Source organism: Agrilus planipennis, unplaced genomic scaffold (assembly GCF_000699045.2).
Source record: "Agrilus planipennis isolate EAB-ADULT unplaced genomic scaffold, Apla_2.0 scaffold9, whole genome shotgun sequence".
NCBI classification, from domain to species: Eukaryota; Metazoa; Arthropoda; class Insecta; order Coleoptera; family Buprestidae; genus Agrilus; species Agrilus planipennis.
Genome location: NW_020442467.1, coordinates 2,659,472 through 2,680,454, shown reverse-complemented (window position 1 = coordinate 2,680,454; position 20,983 = coordinate 2,659,472). Strand labels below are relative to the sequence as shown.

The window sequence follows — 20,983 nt, the reverse complement described above, 5'->3', positions numbered from 1 at the left end:
TTTCGAAAAACCGATTTTATCATTTATCTTTGCACTATTCACGGTTAGTAGCTTTATATAAATTTCAGATATTTTAAATAACAAAATTCTATACTGTAAGTAATATTTTGAAATCAAGTTTATTGTAACTGTCTAATGTGAATTCATTTATATTTTATATTTATATGCTTTATATTTAATTCTTTGGAGTTGTCGTAAAATTACCTAGACTATGAAAAATAAAAATCAGTTTTTATTAAAAACAATACCCTGAAAAATTACTATCATGGGTATATACAGGGTCTGTATTGGGTTTATATGGATATAAAATCAAACCGTAGTTATCTTCATCAGATCATTAATAATTTAAAGATAAATGATGAATTGAGAAGACATTGTTACAGACATATGAAGTTTAGATAATGATTTGATAAAATAAGTTTGACTTGCTTGTAAGCTAGATTGAGATCGGGTGGATATTAGTTCAGTTTCTTTTACTGTATATTTTTGTGTTGTAATTAGTTTCTTTTTCATTTTTTAAGAGAAAACTTAGCTAATGATGCCTATTTGCTGTCGCAAATGGACAACGACCAATACGTTCCGATTTGGACGGTTGCCAATTTCAATCAGGTAAAAAAGCTTACCAAAGATATTAAGTTAATAACGGAAGTTTTGCGGGAATCGCCCAATGTGCAAGTCGACGAAGAAGGAGTTAAGGTGCGACCGAACCATAAACGTTGCATCGTCATTCTGCGGGAAATACCGGACAATACGCCCGTTGAAGACGTTAAGGTAAAACTTTTTGTAACTATTACACATTATTACGATGTTTATTTATTATTTGTAAAAGTATTGCCTTATAAAAAAAGGAAATAATAGGAAATCATAATTCAAATGTGTTTTCTTCATTTAATTCTGCACTATTTCTGCACCAAATTTAAATATTATTAATTAGTTATATGAAGACCAGAAAATATTTTTGATATATAAATAAATCCTAAAAAAAGACAAACGCGGATAGATGAAAGAATTTTAGAACAATTAGGTTAATTTTTCATGCGTCGAAAATTTTAGCTATAATCATGTAGAGATGTATGCAAAACAAATATTAGAAGAGTTTAGACGAAATAGGGGAACGCGTAGGGCTATTTGACTTTACGGGTAATAAATAAAACGACAGGAAAGGGAAGAGCGTATATAAACATTCGTAGATTTTATTTATAAAATCTTTTGACAATGTACAATAGGAAAAATGCTTAATATGGATGTACCTATACTTAAAAATAAATGACACACGATGATAGGACATCTTCTGAAACATGAAAGCTTAGTTGGAGGCGTATTAGAAGCAGAAATAAGAGTAAAGAGAGAATGTAGGGTGCTCTGGTTTTCACGAAATGCAAAAATTGGCTCAGGATAAGGAGTGAAGGTGCGTGTCCAATCAGTCTTCCGACTTACGACCCAATGATGATGATGATGATGTTAAATATTATTTTTTCTCGAAAAGAAATGTTATTATTTAGAGAGAGTTTTGTACATTAAAGAGAAAAAACGTAGTCCTTATCACCTTTTTCAAAAATTTCAGATATCGAAAACTATAGACTAAGTAAGCATTTCTGGTGGTGACATCGTAACTGATAGTCAAAGTATCGGTCGTGTTTGACCAAGCACATTGATTTTTGCGAATATTTCTGGTTTTATTTATATTCCATGAGAGAGTGAATTGATGCTTTGTCGAGTACAATCATGAAGGCCTAAAACTCACTTGAGATTTTATAGAATTCCAAACAACCTATGGGAAATAGAGTGGCCTTATTATTTTAGTGAAGTTGGCCAACTCTGGGAATCAAGAAAATCCGCAAAAATAGGCAGTTTGCATTTTTAAGGAGGTAGAACGCCAGAAGATACACGAAAAACTGTCTATAATGTTTAATTTTTCATTTTTTCCAAAATTTGTGACTGGAAGCATTTAACATCAAGACTCTTGGGCCCTTTGTACAGATTTTTGCCTAATATAGCTAAGTTTTACTTCTTGGAAATGATTTTTAAGAAACTGATTTTTTGATCGTGTTTTTACCTAAATAAGAAAACGTGACGGCGAACAATCGTTTTTAACAAAGATCATTTATTGGTTGTCAGCGTAGGTCATATTAATGCAATAATTCGTTGGCGATGACACAGTCGTTCCGAAAACTAAATGCTTACTTTGTGTCTAGAATTAAAGGAAGATCTTATTGTACATATTTAGTAAAAAGTATATATAGGTATATGTACATATGTATATATAACTCATGTAACAAAAACGGAGGTGGGAGAGTGGCAGACTTTGATTCGATTCCCTGCCAATGCAACTCTTTTTTAACTATTAAATTGAGTACAATGTATTTAAGAAACTTTTATGCTAAATTATGTTTGATAAATGTTTTGTTTTAGAATTTATTTTCTGGTGAAAATTGTCCACGTTTCATATCGTGCGAATTCGCGCACAATAACAATTGGTATGTGACGTTTGAATCAGATGATGATGCACAGCGGGCATACCGTTACTTGCGTGAAGAAGTGCGTGAATTTCAAGGAAGGCCGATAATGGCACGTATTAAAGCGAAACCGATGAATAGGATGCCCATAGCGCCACCTATACCGTCCGCTTTCAAGAACGGCTACCGGGTTACACCTCCACCTACAGCTGTTTATGATCCAGCTGCCTTTCCGCCTGGACAACAAAGGTTTATCTTTGCTAACGGCACCCCTGGCCAATCCGTTACCTACCCCAATCAGGTGCACGTTTATGTAAGTTCATGGATTTTATATGTAACGAGTTCTGCTACATATATGTACTAATCATCATTATATCACATTTTGAAAATTAAAATGCAAAAAACTTAGATGTAGCAGTACTGGATCCATATGGATGAAGGTCATAGTTTCACATTTCAAATCAAAACAAAATTATACAAAGTTTTTAATATTTATGCAGAGATATGCTTTTATGTTATGGACAATCCCTTCATAATAGTATCGATTTGAATGGTTTCATTTCATGTAAAATATGAGTTTGGTAGTTCAGAATGACATGAACTTTGAGATGCATGAATTACAGGTCTTGTCACACTTATATTAACACTAACCATGTGCGTCACTAGGCACATAGGTCTGGTAAAAAATGACGGCCGATGTTTTTAAGAGGTAGAAATGTAGAAATCAATAAGCTGGCTGGAGTTTTATCATTGCGCAAGCCAAGGTGAAGGTTCATCTCATTCTAAATTCCCTCTAACATCAAATATAATTCACATTATAATAAGTGGAATTATAATCTTTAAAATTTTATGGTGGCATGTGTGGGTGGAGTATTTTTATTTAACATACATTAAAGGAAAAAATATTTAGAGTTAAGTATAGAAACCTCAAAGATATGGTAGAGTAACTTTTAAAGTTCGTTGATATCTTTTTACAACCTATTGTAGCAACCGCACAGCAGGAGAACTATTGAACATAGATTAGAGACTGAAGGTCGACAGGGCCGGATTAAAGTATAAATGAAATTATGTATTTCAGACAGATATTGAATTAAAATTTTGTTTATATTAATTAGTTAGTTAATATCAGCTCATTTACGTTAGTAAAAAAACAGACGAAAAATAGAAACGTATGTAATTCTCATACAAATGTACCGAAAAAACTGGTTTGCTAATGTAACATTTATGAAAATGCTAATATCGCTTCCGCTTGGGAGAACGAACGTAACACTTTGTGATCTCAGATATGTAAACTATATACGCACTACGGAAAGAAAAGAAAGCTATTGTATTCAGTAATAAAAAAGAAACCTGTAATTATTTTTTGCTATTAAGTGCTTTAGGAATTTTGGAAGTCGGTTTTATTTATTTTACTTTTTTTTCAAAATAAATTTTCCTTTATTTATTTGATTTGATTTTAAAGGGTTATGTATGAAAAGTTACATTTAAATTTATTTTTGTTAGTCTCCATACCATCAACAGCAGCAACCTCCGTTCTATACTTCAGTAGTTCAGGCGTGGCCAACGGGAGCTGCTGGCTACTATGATATTAGTAGCGTATTCCAGGTAAATGGGTTAGCACCACAAACTTTCAAGCCACCACAGCCATTTCGAGCGGGAGTAACTGGAAGTGGTCGTCCTCGTAAACAGAATAGAAATAACAATAATAATGCTAATCAAAATAATTCCTCTTCTGCATCAACGACTGGTCAGCAAAATGAAACGAATCAAACGAGTGGTGGTGGGAGTGGCGGTCGACAGGCTCCACCGCCGTCTGTTTCACCAGGAGGAAAAAAGGGTGGAGATGTAGTAAAAGTTGGTCAACATAACAACAATGATGATACTTGTATAGAACCAGCATCTGCTACAACAGGTTAGTTCACTTATTTTAGATATTAATTTAATAAAAATGTGTCTACCCTAAAAATGTTAAAGATAAAAATACATAACAGCAGTTAATTGTGTTTACCAGTATAAACGGAAGTGGGTCATCCGTTAATGTAATTCTAAAGATACAGTAGAATTATAGAAGAAATAATACACATTTGGAATGTAGATTTTGAATAATTCAAAAAGAAATAACAACACGGCTTCAAGCAATTGTTTGATAAATATTATTTACTTATATGAATGAAAATTAATTATTTACTAATCATTAATTAGAATACCAAAGTACATTTTTAGTGACTTTGAATAATTGCAACTTCTTGATTTTTTGTCATAATTTCCTTACTGATATAAATAACTGTAGGGCTATGGGTACTTTTTTTTAATTGATCCTTTGAGAATAAATACCTGGAGGCAACATCCTACAGTACGGTAACGGTATTAAGATGGGAATTATACGGCTACATTCCCTCTGTTTCTTATGTGGCCTAATTGTCCTTTTCTTCCTTTGTTAAATCTCTATTTGATTGTAATATATTTTAATAACAAATGAAATTTCGTAACAAGAAATAGAAAAAAAAAATGTTTTTCCTACAACTGGTTTATTAAGCAAACTGCAATGTACAATTTTTGTCAATTTATTTTATCTACGAAAGGCAGGAGACGACGGGCTCGGTACCACACGGCCGCGGTTAACTCGACAGAAAATTTATTATAGTCCTAATGAAATAAAATTGGAGTCTATATCTACATCTGCAGGATTGTGTTAAAATTAAATTTTGCGATTAGTCCACACTTCATTTATATTAATACATGTATATAAATCAATAATGACATAAATGCAAACATAAATAAAGAAACGAGGTGAAACAACAAAAGTTTCAAAAACGGTTATACATTTTGTGTATTTATATATCGCCTGATGTAGTCACTGTGCTGTGAAGGCAGTTGTGCGAGGTGGTATCTATCCACACACTTCGTATCGTGACAGTGTTATTTTACTATAGGATGGTGGCTCTGAAGGTTAAAAGAAATCAGTTCCCATTCGACTTTTTTTGGTTGTTATAAAATAAAAAATAAACTCAAATTACGCAGTATACTTGCTTTGATAATTTGAATAAAATATTAATCGTGTAAATATTAAAAAAAATAAGTTATTCATTAACATTTAAAACTACTTCCTGAGTTCTAACTTATTGGTGCTGTCAATAATAATTTATCTCGTATTCTTTTTTACAAAGTACCTATTATCAGTAGCTTCCAATGTTATAGTACAAACAATTCTAATATACTTGCAACAAAATCAAAAGAACTACTTGGAATATATATTATATCAACATAATAGGTTTATTATCCTATTAATTATGTCAAGAATAAACGGGTTTATTTTGTAATATATAATATCCCCCAATAAGAATTTCCTTGATTTTTCGCAGGTTTGCAAGAAGTAGTTCGGACAAGTGTCGTTATGGATGAAGGTGGCGCTATACTATACAGGCCTTTATTGCTAGCCCCCGTAAATGTCGTTAAAGAACCGGTACCTCCACGACACCGACGAAAACGAAAAGATGATGATGGGGCATTGGCCATATCCGGTGGCTCATTGCAAACTTCACAGCAGCAGCAGGGATTGCAACAAACTCGGGGTGCGCAGTTCGACCTTGAAGAATCGGCATTTCCTCCTTTACCAGGTATGTCTTAAAATTATAATTGTGATTACTAAAAGTGTTTCTACAAAGGATTTTTACCTGTACAAGTTTTTTATTAATAAACCCAAAAACAGTCCACAAAACATTTGTACAGACTAGAGATTTAATAGATTCATGCCCAATAATTTCATAAACTGATACTGTACCTGCTACACAAATATTTAAATTCAAAGCGTCTATAATTAATTGTGGAAAATGATCTCTAGTAAATTCTCACTTCGACCTCTACCTGTAAAAGGTCATTCTTTTAAGGAATTTTTGTACGACATTTTCGCTGAGGCCCCATCTTTCGAATAACAGCTCGAAAATCGAGGGCTGGAATTGTTTGTCTGGAGTATTAGCGTAGACGATTTCTTTCACGCGACAAGTAGCATCATCCTGCTGAAAATAAAAATCATGCATGTTCATATTGTACAGTATAAACTAAAGAAATTCTACGATAGCGATAGCAGGCGGTCTAAATTTGGAAAAATGATATTTCTTGCCGCGTCACATATCTATTTTTTTCTTAACTAAAGCAAACGAGGAAGTGTGCTACAATTTCCACCGCTTCCCAGTAGATGAGATTGTGGTAAATGTTTGCCTGGTTTAATGTAAAAAATCAAGAAATAGGCACCAAGGGGAAGCGATAATACCATCAATAGTACCAATTTGGGTAATTTATCTCTTTAGAGAAAATAAAACATATGAGAATCAAACATATTTATTAGGCAATTAAAAATATGTATTTAAAAGTGAGAACTTGTTTTGTAGAACTAATTAAGGGTATTAAAAGCAGTTTTCCATATTAACATCAGTAGTTCGAGTTCCTACTTGTGATTTAATGTGCTCCATGATGCGACTAAGAATGTGCTTTAAACGCAGGTTTCCAAATAGCAAAACCATCGACAGAGTATGTTTATAGAGCCCAAAATACCCTATAACTTAAAATATATGATACTATCGATTAATTATGATATGTTCCTCTTTTGGTGATACGTGCAATAAAGTTAACATTTATGTTCATTTGATCAACAACCACGGGTTATAACATGACTCCCGGTTTACTGCAACATGATTGTTAAAGAATTAAATTAACTACATAATACGTATGTATCATTTTGATTTTTTTACTGAGTACAGGAATATGTTTGTTTTTGTTATTTCAGATCATTCAAGTGGGCAATTACCGATTAAACAATCGCCGCAGGTGTCTTTAACGTCGGGCGCCTGCGGCGAATCTTCCTCTCAAAATCAACACCATCACCATAACAATCATCATCAGCCACAACCAATACAGCCACAATCGTCACACCATTTACAGACACAACCGGTGGCGGTGGACAGTTCGACAGCACCTACGTCAAATTGTTGGGGTGAAAATAACCGACTGGCAGATGTAGTTCGTGGTACAGCAAAGACAAGAACAAACAGTAAGGAAACAGGCTGTGGTCCGGATGATCCAACTAGAGGTTCATCTCCATACGGCGCTGGCCGGTTTCAAGGAAGCGACTCCAAAGAATCGTCCACGGCGCCTTCCAATGGTAGGGAACAACAGCACGTTACGCCACCAAATTCCCCCGATAAGTAAGTTTTACTAATTAATTTTAATTAAGATAAACGAAATATAGCTAATAGATACCACATTGAACTCGATCAAAATGTGGACAAATTAAAAAAAAAAATGGAAACTATTTACTATTCTTTAAAAATTACGATTACAGCAGAATCTGCTTATAATGACATCGAAGGGAAATGACAAAACACGTCATACAATGCATAGTCTTAGGAAATAAACAACTTTCCATTTTGGTTAGTTATTTAGCTTAATAGAGAGAAAAACTACAAATTGTATGTATTTATCAACAGAAAAAGAAAAATAACGATGAATCGTAATATCAATATACATAAGAAAGGTCAGAAAAATAAGCGAAAATGTTATTATTAATCATTTGGGTCACTACAGCCGGATATGATTTCTTGAGAATCAGTCATAATTAACGATATGTCATTTTAAACGGAGCCATTGTACCCAAATTTTCCTAGAGAAAATTTTATATGAAAAGCAAAGTTAACACTGCAATTACTTCATATTAAGCGGTTGGTCAACATAGCCGGAATAAACGAATTCCACTGTATTAGCGATTGTTATAGATTACTGGCTATTCGTGGTTCTTTAATTACTTGGTGTATCTTTTGAGATATTTGTGCTATTTCAAGTATGACTGTCTTTTTATTGTCTAACAACAAATCTGTTTTAAAATTTTCAAAAGTGAAGCTAAACGCACAATGGAATTATCGTTTTCGTAAAGGTATAAAGGGATAATGGTATAAAAACCAAAAACAGTTCATATTTTTTTACGTGTTCATTCGCGGGTGCATTTCGAGTTTGTCGTTTCTGAACAGCGAGGTGGTTGTCATGGAGATTGTATCGTACTTCTGAACAGGTAAAACCAGCTGCCTGATCGGGCCTTATACGTATGAAAAATCGCAGATCGCCGTAGAATCCTTGCAGCGCTAAAGCCAACGAACAATCCATGCCTATCGTACATTCCGCGATGTAAATCTTTTCATCAAAACGTTCGCCATCACAGGAAGAAAAATAAATAAAACAGAAATAGGCGCAAGGACAATTTAATCTTACTAGTTCGACCCGTTCTAATCAACAAGTAAACAGTTTATCAACAAATCGCAGCAGTTGTAAGAATAATAAACCAATCACCATTGACAATTAAAACAAAAGCGTAATACTAAAGTTAAGAGCGAAATAATTAGCCAATAATTAGAACAAAAGCTGTCTACTTAATTTGTAGCTATGAAACTGAGTCCCGATTCTCAATCTTTAACTACTGAAAATTGATTCGTAGAATCAAAAATCCGAAACGAAAACTCAAATTTCGAATTTGGAAAAGAACCTCGTACCGTTTTCAGGACATAGTTGTACTTACTAAGTGTTTATGAGCACAACATACAGTTAAAAAGAAAAACAGGGTCGCAGTCGACAAGTGCTACTCAAATTCGAACTGATTTCATTTCTAGCCGAACAAGTTTTTGCCGGTCTTGTCTCTTGCGTGCTGAGAACTGAGTAAAAAAGAGTCCAATTTTGGATGTTCAGTTTTGCAATTTCGATTTCGAACCACTTACGTGCCCGCTTAGCTATTTAAATCAATTGGTAATGGATTCGAAGCACGATTTTTTTGGTTGTGTCAAGGCATTGCTTTCATTTTGATTGATCAACTGTATATATACCTATATAAGTAGTAGCCACGTACAGACATATACAGAGTGTATCAAAATCTATAACCATATCAAACACATAACTAAAATTTTGATTTAAATAGTAGAAATATGCGTGTAAGAAAAGTGAATTTGTAATACGTAAATAAGTAAATAATAACAATAAAATATTATGTGATTTATATCAATACTTAGAGATTGAAGAGTGATGATTAGATTATATAAAAAGTAAGAGGCAGTTATAGAGCTGGGACTGCAAAGTAGAGAAGTAAATGTTAGGAAGGGAGTCAGACAGGGATGCACACTGTCACCGATACTTTTCAATCTATACATCGAAGACGCGATCAACATCATTAAAGATAGTACAACTGTAGGGATAGATATACAGGGATAAAAGATTAGTATGTTTAGATTTGCAGATGATATAGCAGTATTAGTATCTAGCGAGGAGGAGTTAGAGATAGCTTTAAATAAAATGGAAGCGGTATTGACCAAAACAGTATTGTATGAAAATAAATAAAAGTAAAACTAAAATACTGGTATGCAAGGGAAGAAAAAGTAGGGAATATAAAGATAGGGGTCGAAAAATTAGAAGAAGTGGCTGATTTTAGGTATCTAGGAAGTCAGATAAGTCAGGACGGAAGGAGTAGTAGGGATATAAAGCAGAGGATAGCGCAGAGTCGCCTTCAATAAAGTGCTTCTATGCTTACGAACGGTTAATTTAGAAACTCGTAAAAGATTGTTAAAGGTGTACGGGTGCGAAGTCTTTAAAGGGTTAATTTTTAAAATTTTCAATCGTCTTGTCCATAACTAACAGAGAAAATTATTGATGATTGAAATGGAATAAAGTTTAATCATTGACGAATTTTCCCTATTCCTTTCCATTAAAAATTAAATTAAAGTTACTTTGGCGCATTTGTGAGATTAGCCACAACAGACACACCTATATATATATTTTTATTCTTTATAATAAGTTCTGATATGATGATGATATTTGTATTTTTCTTTTGTGTGACTTTCGTTCGGAAACACTCTGTAAATGAATAATTACTAGCGACGACATTCCCTAGAGCGTTTTCGTATTTTTTTCGAGGTTGTTGCTCTAAGATCTGGTTAAACCTCTGCAGTTTCGTATCTTAACAACTACTTTAAGTATGCTTTGATGTGCTTATGGTAGAAATACTAAAGGAAGGTGTTTAAGTATTCGATAGGATTGATCGTTGAGCTGCTCTCAATTAGAAGAATATGAAGGCGTTTTAATATATGTGTACGTTGTGATTTTGATTACGTATGTACTAACGAGACAATTGAACAGGTGAACAAGAAAAAGATAAATAAAAGAAACAATTTCTCTTTTCCGCCTACGTGATTCAGAGACAATGAACTCGGACATGTGACAAATATTACATTCCTATCTAGTTTGCCTGTATTAGGACAAGTGAAAGATCAAATTTTAACGAATATTTTGTATTATCTCTGAATGGCTAAAAGACTACACAATATGTTTCGATATTATCATTACCATGGGGATGATACTCGACGGTTCTTTATGGAAAGGTGGAAAATATTGTTTAGATTAAGATTTCGTATATAAACAGCTGTTAATAAGGCAAATATCGGGTAGCGCAAGAATGTTAAACCAGAGAAATTCTGATAAAGATGAGGCTAAGATGAAACCAAATGATACCCTTAAGGTGTAGGTCGATTGTCATTCGTGGAATGTATACCTGTTTACAAATGTCAAATAGAACGCGAATATTTTATCGAATTTATTGTTAAATAGTTATAAATTGCCTAATCGTTATAAAATTCGGAAAATTACTGAAAAATGGCTTATAGAAAGTTAATAAAACACAAATCTTAAGTTATTAAGTTCCTGTATGTGAAAATATTAAACATTTTCAACGATAATAATAAAGCTAAGTAACAATTTCCGTTCAAGTGAGACCACAAACCGGAAAAGTATACAGTTTCCTTTTTGTTGCTTAAGATTTTTCACTTAGTTCCCTTCTGTGTTCAAATAAATGTTAAATTGGTTAATAATAGCAATTAAGTATTATATATTTTTTATATTCTCTACCTCAATAAATAATTAATCTTAAATTTCTTACCAATTGCATACATTAACAATGAATTAGCAGGAAGTTTTGAATAAATTATCTTCCAATTAATTAACACTTTCCAATACATATATATTCCTTTTCCATAGCCCGGTTAGTGATAATAACAACATTAAGGAAATAAAAAACAATAAATTTGTTTAAATAATAGATATACTTTAGGCCTTCAGCTAAAATTTGATTTTTTATTCGTTCAAAACTAATTTTGGCATAAATTGTAGTCATGTTCAAAATAATAATTCAAATGCTACCAATACATTTTGTAAACAAACCAATTAATTAATTAAATTTGTCTTCTTGCTCATTATAAACAAATAATTATAGGTTTCATGGTCAACTTCGCTGCATTAAAAAAGAAATAGAATAATAATCAAATCATTAACTGAAAAAAAGATTTTCAAATATGAAATGATATCAAAATTTACCAAAAGATGATCAACGTTCCAAATGAATTTAGACCTAAAATTTTCCTTCTTTATTATTACCCAAAAATTATTACTATACTTACTATTACTTCTTTGAAATATAGTAGATAATTTTTACTTTTACTGATAACATCTGAATAATTGAAGCCAGTCAATCAAAAAGAAAGTTAATTTCAATCGGTTTGATAACCATCTGTATTCATTATCAATTTTACTTCTTGCAGGTACTTGCTTACCAGTTACTTACATTGGTTGAAGTCAAAGAAAGTCCATCGCTTTCATAGCCTACTAACAATATTTCGCGGACCTTTGAGCGAGCTTCTTTATGGGCTTTCTAAACGGAAAGCCGGCATCGTTCAAAACTGAGACGTGGGGTCAAAGGTGACTTTTGTTGGTTAGTGTTACGCGGATTTCGCGATAGCAAACACCATTTAATTATTCGAAAATACCTCATTCGATGATACAAAGCGAAATTGCTATTTTTTATGTTTTGTTTTTGAGTTTCTAATTTACGTATTTATTGTGAACAGGGTAAATCAAGGGTAATTAACCACTTACATATTTGGAAAAGACGCTCAGACATTAACTGTTAGGAATATATAAACTAATTAGGTGTAATAATAGTGTACCATTATCTACAAATCAAATTTGAATAATTTTGGGCACCTACTTTTGGTGTTAATTCTGACGCTCGCTTTAGCTCGTGTGGTAATTCACATTCGGGAAGAAAAGCCGTATTTTCTTCCACCCCTTTGAAGTTAGCATGGCGAAATTGGCGCCAAAAATGTAAACCATTGGATAATTAGCCGCAAATTAGCAGTTCAAATGGAACTTTCTTCCCTTGGTGCGTAAAATCTATTGTCAGTACTCATGGCAGCTAATCATCTAGGAATATTGTAATAGAAACGAAACATCTATTCAATATAGGTGCAGTTCTAGAATATTCGGCACATCCAGGTCCGGACTGCGGAAAGTCAAAAACCGAACGGCAAAAATTTTTGTTTGTTTTGCCATAAATATAAACCATTGGATAATTAGCCGCAAATTAGCCGTTCAAAGGGATCTTTCTTCCCTTGGTGCGTAATATCTATTGGAAGTACTCATAGCAGCTAATCATCTAGAAATATTGTAATAGAAACGAAACATCTATTCAATATAGCTACAGTTCTAGAATATTCGGTACATCCAGGTCCGGACTGCGGAAAGTTAAAAACCGAACGGCAAAAATTTTTGTTTGTTTTGCCAAAAATATAAACTATTAGATAATTAGCCGCAAATTAGCCTTCAAAGGGATCTTTCTTCCCTTGGTGCGTAATATCTATTGGCAGTACTCATAGTAGCTAATGATCCAGGAATATTGTAATAGAAACGAAACATCTATTCAATATAGCTACAGTTCTAGAATATTCGGCACATCCAGGTCCGGACTGCGGAAAGTTAAAAACCGAACGGCAAAAATTTTTGTTTGTTTTGCCAAAAATATAAACTATTGGATAATTAGCCGCAAATTAGCCTTCAAAGGGATCTTTCTTCCCTTGGTGCGTAATATCTATTGGCAGTACTCATAGTAGCTAATGATCCAGGAATATTGTAATANATCAGCATTTAACAGAGGAGTATTTTTTTTTTGTTTAATTGGGACTATAAGATATGTTTCAATAGTAAAAATTTCTTGTAAACTTAAAAGATTAATTTAATTAATGTAAGGGGGTGTTGTAAGAAAAGTTGTCCATTGGGAAGGTTGTGCATTTATTAGCTTAAGCGTTGTTATAACTGTCTTAGAAAACCAAATTTTATTTGTTGTTAAACTATTGTAAGAACGCCTTGTGTTCAGTAATTTACCAAAACTGCCAGACGTGGACAGCGATTTCGATGTTATTTGCCTTCATTAACATGCCCATAGACAGTTTTGATAACTTATCAACCACATCAAAGATGTTTATATAATATGTGAAAATATGCAGTTATTTGCTGCTAACGGAAGTGTTTCAAATGTTGGAAACGGATCTTAATAAAGGTATTTACTTGTCCAACTGAATCGACAACGCAGCTTATATACGTGAAAAGCGCAGAAGCCAAATTAATAAGAACGGATTAAGTTCTTGGTCAGTCATTTTCGCCATGTAATTGTACATTTATTGCTTTTTTTTGCAGAATAGTTCCTGTTTCAAATGCAAAATGTACGATGGCGGACAAGGCGACTAAGACTGATGATGTTTTTTTTAATGGCGAACCAGAAACGATAATTTCATGTCCGACAACGACGAATGCAGCCACTATGACGACAACCGTATCGGCTACAGAAACCACGTGTCCTTTCTCAACGGCCACTTCTCGTTCATCAGTTTGCGTTACTGCTGCTCCTGTAGCTGTTCCTGCAGCTTCAGCAACCCCTTCCTCTTGTCACTTGCCTGTTAGTCGGCAAAGCTCTCGCACCGAAACAGCTGTTTCAAAAATGCCACTTTCACCGCCACCACCTTTATCTACATCAGTAAGTCTTATTAGAAATAATGCATTTGTTAAACTCGGTGGCCAATTTGTGGAAAAATCAGAAAATGTTAAACATTTTTTTTTAAATTCGAGATTTTTTTTAATCCATAACGAGTTTTTATCACGGTATAGCTAGTCTGCCTCTCATATTCCTTTTTACATTTATTTATATGTAGTGACTTAAGTACTATTTGGGTGTGTTTGTATGTGTGTGTGTATTTGTGTGGTGCATGTGTACGATGTAATACTTTGTTCCTGGATATATCGAATTTTGATTGTTTAGTAAATTATATGTCTAATTGTCACAAACAAGTACTTCCTTATTAAATTAAATAATATTATAATATATAAGGAGACTGTGGGAGGTGCCGCAAGCTCTTCTGTTTCCACGACTAGAATGAGTTACGCCCAAGTTGCGCAACATCATAAAGAGATACGCGCCGCACAAAAGGAGAAATATCAGCAGCAATTAAAAGACAGGCACCAACAGCCTCAAAGTGTTTCCGAACCCTCTCAGCTGCAAGCCTCAGTTAGTTCTGCTATTAAGGTGGGAGGCGGAGTATCTGTTTCCATTTCACCCTCTCCGTCAGCAGCGCCCGCCGTAACGACAAGTCCTGGAACTGGAAGAAGTATGCAACAGCAGACTGAAATTCGTGGTAATTTATGTTCATTTAATTGATTACTAATAGCGTCTTAAAGGTTTCTTATAACTTTTTTTTTATTGCAACAAAGATACGAAAGTAAAGATGTAGGTATTATTTATGTTTTTTATAATTCAGAATTTTTATACACGTTATTTTAAAATTTTATGCTTTCATGTCGTCATTTACATCTACAAATAGTTGATTCTATTTGATATGATTTATTTACAAGATTTTCGTACATTACTACACAGTATTACTTACATAACAGAACAAGTAGGTAGATATAGGGCTGACAGTACCAACAAAAATGGTAACTGATAATACTACAATAAAGAATATAATATGTATAACAGACAATAGAATGAATAAGCTTACAAAGTTAATATAATAATTAGATAACTTACATAGTTGCAACATAAACAGTTTTCTTTTCTCTTACAATCCGGTAGGCTAGCAAAGATAAGTAGGACCAGTCCATGTCTGGTGTTGAATCTTTAAGTATTAAAAATTATGTGTAAGGGCCACAAGGCCATGGTTATGTTTAATAAAAGGTCAGAATATTTCACCTGATTCCCAGTAAGACGAAGAATGTTTTAAAATAGTCAGCAAATTAAACGGGCAGTATCTATTTTCGGTTAGCAGTACCTACCTAATCAACTTTTGGCCAATATTTTATTACCAAAATGGCCAGTATAAAAATACTAAATGGTTACTATATAAACTAATGGGATTGTTCCATAAAATTCTTTTTTCTTTTTTGTTTTTATACGGATTTGTGTAGTACTCAATATTTTCTTTATACTCTTAAAATGTCATATCATTAGCTATTTTAGTTTTTGAGATACAAGAGTTGAAGAAACCCAGCGCAGCGGCTAATTACGTTACTGTACGCAACTCTGGATTCGGAGGTACACCGTAACCGCTTTCAGCCGTTCAGATAAAGCGTGGTATTCTGGGAAAAAGTGTCTTAACTAACAATAAAGTTGCTTCTATTAGCATATGTATCACAAGTTGATACATTTACGATTATGAACTATTTTAATAATAATAAAGGGTACCCACGTCAGTACAGGAATGAAATTATTAAAGCTCAAATGGTACTTACGATATTAGTTGAATAACTATTTATTAATAATGGTAATGCATATTAAATAATTTCATTTTTTTTATTTAAATCTAACATAAATTATTCCTGATTAATTACTGCTATTCGAATGTATTAATACTATATATTTTACTCCCAGTAATTTACCAGTTGAGCAAAATAAGGGGCGGTATAAAAAGGCAAAGGCAAAAAAAAAGTCCTTCCTGCTTATTTTTTACATACAAACTTTGATCTTTAATATAAAAAGGTATAAAAAAAAGATTACTAGTAAGAATTATTATTTTAGATTTTATTCTTATTTAGTTTTCTCTAAAAAATTCAAATTGACTAATGACATACCTATTTACTCAATAAAAGCTTGATTAAAATAAATTCTATATGTGGGCTTTTCCTCTGTATAATACATCTTGGAGACATTAAACCACCAGGAATTACTTTCCTAACTATAGACGAAGATTAGGAATATTGGAAGACAAAATTAAAAGAGAAAATTATAATGTACTATTAATACTTAATACCGAAAAAACGCTCATAGCAGCAAAAATGGTAACTGTGTCACCTTAGTGTGTATTGTGTAATTCAGCTTTTGTTTTGGTAATCAAAAATGTTTTAATTTAATTCTTCCCTTTTTTAATATTTTTATATAAGTATGTCCTCTTCAACTTATATTTAAAACAAAAATATAAAATTTCTTGCTTTTGATTGATAAAGTCATATCACATCTTGCCGTGTCGTTCTCATTAGCCTTTAGACAGATGGCAAACAAATAAGTCGTTTATCCGAAGCATGTTTTTATTTTGTATTTTATATTCTGAAATTTTACAATTTTAATAAGCCCATTTTTGAAGCCATATTGAGTCAAAATATGTACACCTACAATGAATACTTCGTAAATACAGCCTGTAATGACTAATAACTAACGTTGAGTGGGGTACAATCACCAAGCCTATGCGTATAGTGACGAAACGCCTGGCCACGCACCTTTTCCCTAGAAGATGCACTTTGTAATTGTTTTAAGACACTATGCGTGCGAATAAACTTGATTTTTTTAGGATCTCTTATTTTTAACTTGCACTTTCTATTTATGAATTAAAAAAATTACTGAACAAGCCCATTAGCCGGTTCATCAGTACATTGGTTAAATACGGGCTATGTTAAGTTTGGTACATCACTTGGATTTAAATAATGATATTGTAATGCTAAATATCTACCATTTTGGTTAAAATTTCATTAGTTTTTGGTGCAGAATTAAGAAAATAATATCCATGTTATGAATATTTACTAATACTTTTATTGGTTTTCTCTTTTTTTTTTAGACGGGAACCAGCAAAAAGATGCGTCTCAACAACAGGGACGTCATCATAGTTCATCTGTGCCTACAGCTACATCAGTAAGAAACGGTTCGCGAGCTAACTATATAAACAGTGGAACGTCGTCCGCACAGGCGCAACAATCGCGGCGAAGGTCTGAGCAACAACAGCGGCAGTTCCGCGACTTCGTTCCTGCTCGGTCTCCGAAGTAGCAGCAAATATCGCACCACGATGATGCATTAATATCGTCGCGCGTGTACGCATGTCAGGTAACATTGTTAATACTAATGACGTTAATGGTAACAATAGAGGTCTTGCGACACTCTAAAAGCGCCAACAATACAAAGGAAATAACGGTGGTTAGTGGTGGTGCTGCCGAACGCGATAAAAAGAGACGGACAATGCGCTGGTGCGTCTTCCTTATTTTGTTATTGTAATTTTTTAATGTCTCAACAGTCCGATGGCTCGCCGCCCACAACGCGATTCACCATAAAGTGGTATACTGCCCAAAATTTTGGCATTTAACTGTGTAGACGTACTTTTTCTTTCCCAACCATTTTGTTTTTTTTAACGATGAGTTTCTAGTTTGTTCTTCAATTGAAAAATAACAATAATTGTTTTATGCGAGAGTCCATGTTCCTACCCGATGGAGGAGTTATGTTGAATATTATTAATAATGATAATGATTAATTAATTAATATTAAATGGTAACGATTAAACTTTAAATAGTAAGTTTACATAAGTGCTGCAGGTAAGCGGTCCTCCCTTTCCCTACCCGCTTGCTTTGCTCGTGTGGCTCCCGGGGGGACCGGCTCGCGCGTGCGTCTGTGATAGGCCCTTGACGTTCTTCTACTCCGCATATATACATACATATATAGATAGTATACATTATACATATACAATATGTTATAAATATGATATAATGCATTGCCTTCAGTTAATGTATGTTAATCGAAGGGATCACGTATAAGCTGCTTAGGTGATTTTATCCCTATTTTTCAACTTGTATGTAGAAAATGGCGATATAAGGTGTTTTTTGTAGCTTATTCATTGCTATGTTTTACTTGTGGCCAAATTTCTGGATATTTTTTTTTTATTTTACGAATCGATGTTTTTTTTTGTTAGTACTAAAACATTACATTAAATAATGACAAAATTGCCAAAGGATTTTTGACTTCGATAATAGTGCGAAAATGTCAGTTGCCGGTCGCCATGGATATGTACGCTTCAGAACTTTTACAGAATTATGAAGTCTGACCTTCCCCTAAACGTGTCATATATTCAATGGACTTACACGATATGGACAACAACTCATTCGATTTCTCTCTAACTCTCTTATTACATTTTGTGAAAAAAGAAGTCTTCATTCGATTGTCGTCGTCATCGTATTCTGTGTGTTGTAATAAAGACTAATAAAATGATAATAATAATAACAATGCTGAAGATAACGCTGTTATTAATGTTACTCTTTTGACAAAATAATTACCATTATGTGTATGTATAAGCTGTATAAGGGAAGCCTAGTTTTTAGGTTAATATTGTTGCTGGGTATAACATTTTATTAGTGACTGATTTGGTCGTCTCTAATTACTCAGGTTAAACAAAATCATTTTTACAACAAGCTTTTTCTATTAAAATATCGTAACTCTTTAACCAAAGCTAAAAAACGCTCAAATTTGCGAAAGTTTCATTAGATATTTGGCTGTGCGTGTACATAACTGTTTTTATTGTTTTTTATGTTGACGAAACCGATTTTTTCGTAAACACTGTGTTGTCTTATCTATTGATCTGCAATTTAATGAAACAAAATGTTCGATATTTAGATTACATAAACTGTCTTTTATGCCAATTGCAGTTTTGCTCAATTATTAACCACAATTTATTTATTTTGATTACTTACGATGTGTTAACTAAGAAATTCCTTTTCGTTTCTGAGATATAACGTGTAGCGATGTGATCAAATACTACAAGAACGCACTTGGATAGTATAGTACCTGGCATTGAATGGCATGAAATTGTAAAAGCGTCTTGGTTTTCTAGGTGGTTATAATTACATGTCCATTCTATTTCAAAAATGTTTTGTAACAACATAAAAGCCTAGTAAAAATTTGATAGTATAATTATTAAGGAGAGTGGTTAATAGTTTTTATTTAGGAGTATTCGCTCCTGTTAGTTTTAGGAGTTTGCTTAACTACATAAGCCGAAATAAGAAAAAAATCTTAACTTATCCTCTTTTAACATATTTTGAGTGAATACTTTATTTTAATAGAGAACAAAATGTTGGTACATGGTGTACACATAATTTGGTTTAAACGTTTTAACGAATACAATAATTGATTGTATAAAGAAAACCTGAGCAACTAGAGACGCCAATCATTTTCTTTATGATATGTTATGTAAGTTATTTTAAGACTGTTAGAAATTACAATTATATTGTTATATTATTTAGTCCTTGTTCTTTTCATATTATTTAGACGTGCATGTTTAATCAAGTAATTTTAAACCCTCCCATTACATCTTCAATTTTTTATATAGGTATACTTAAAAAATAACAAATAAGGGAGGAAATTCAATTCGTGCGCGTATAAAAATTTGATATGCAAGAGTCATTTCCGTATGGAAAGGTGTTGATACAATGCTAGTGTGTTTTTAGCACGTAATACATATTTATAAATGATATTTTGTCTTTTATGGTAGGAGTGTTGCCCATTGTTTTCCTTACTTGACATTTTCAGCTTGAAAATGTTCAGTGGTAGAAGTTGAAACGCTCTTGCGACTTCTATGAACAGCGCATAGTGATCAGACTTTTACTATTCTTCTCTTCTATTTTTTTCTGTTTGTTTTCATTTAGGTTTATCTATAAGGCTTCATTTAACTGCGTACACATACATACATACATATACTTTTAACCTTGTAAAATGGTTAGTGCTACAAGTCCATATTACGTCGCACGACACTGTACAGTTTGCTGAAAGGCTTTTAAAAAGAAAAATCAAGTTGTTATGTTTTGTTATTATTTTAGAATCGATTAATAGGGTGTGCGTTTTGTATACAGTTCGATGCAAAAGTCACGCAGCAAAAGGCCGATTGTGTCGGGTGGACGTTGCAAAAAAAATAAAGTCATTTGAAATATACGACTGCGTTTTTCTTGATTTATCACCGATCCTTTTGTTGACTGACTTTTAAGTTTAATTCAGTGATGGAATTTTTGGTTTTTGTAGTGTAGTGAAAATTTTTTTATTTAGGGAATAAAAAGTTGACACCTCATATTTTGTCTATCCTTAAGTTTATTTTCTTGGAGAATTCAAATTTGAGCTCCATTCTTTTACGCTGAATATTATGTAGGTATTAGAAGTGATTTTTTCCCGGTCCCAACTGTTTAGTAATTAGTATTTTTGAAAAACTACTTAGTGATTTGTAAAACTTAATATAAAAAAAGCTCATTAAATAATAAGTAATTAAAAATGTTTACTACACATATACATTAGTTTTTATTTCATCTTTCGTTAGAAATTTTTCAGCGTCGCGTAATGCCTAGCAACTTGAAGTGTTTCTGTAGTAGTTTGTTTTCAGCAAAACGTT

At 32.9% G+C, this 20,983-nt stretch overlaps 1 protein-coding gene across 7 annotated transcripts in view; it reads left to right on the top strand.

Moving 5' to 3' along the window:
• LOC108735526 (la-related protein CG11505) overlaps positions 1-20,535 on the top strand; it is a 26,946-nt gene extending 6,411 nt beyond the window's left edge. For all 7 annotated transcript variants that reach the window (XM_018467514.2, XM_018467515.2, XM_018467522.2 and 4 more), the window contains 8 exons: positions 522-771; positions 2,413-2,769; positions 3,960-4,368; positions 5,819-6,073; positions 7,240-7,657; positions 14,007-14,343; positions 14,695-14,998; positions 17,408-20,535. In XM_018467514.2, coding sequence (XP_018323016.1) covers positions 522-771; positions 2,413-2,769; positions 3,960-4,368; positions 5,819-6,073; positions 7,240-7,657; positions 14,007-14,343; positions 14,695-14,998; positions 17,408-17,613 — 2,536 coding nt within the window. In that variant the 3' untranslated portion in view covers positions 17,614-20,535. The remainder of the gene's footprint in view (positions 1-521; positions 772-2,412; positions 2,770-3,959; positions 4,369-5,818; positions 6,074-7,239; positions 7,658-14,006; positions 14,344-14,694; positions 14,999-17,407) is intronic.
• Positions 20,536-20,983: the final 448 nt, after the last annotated feature.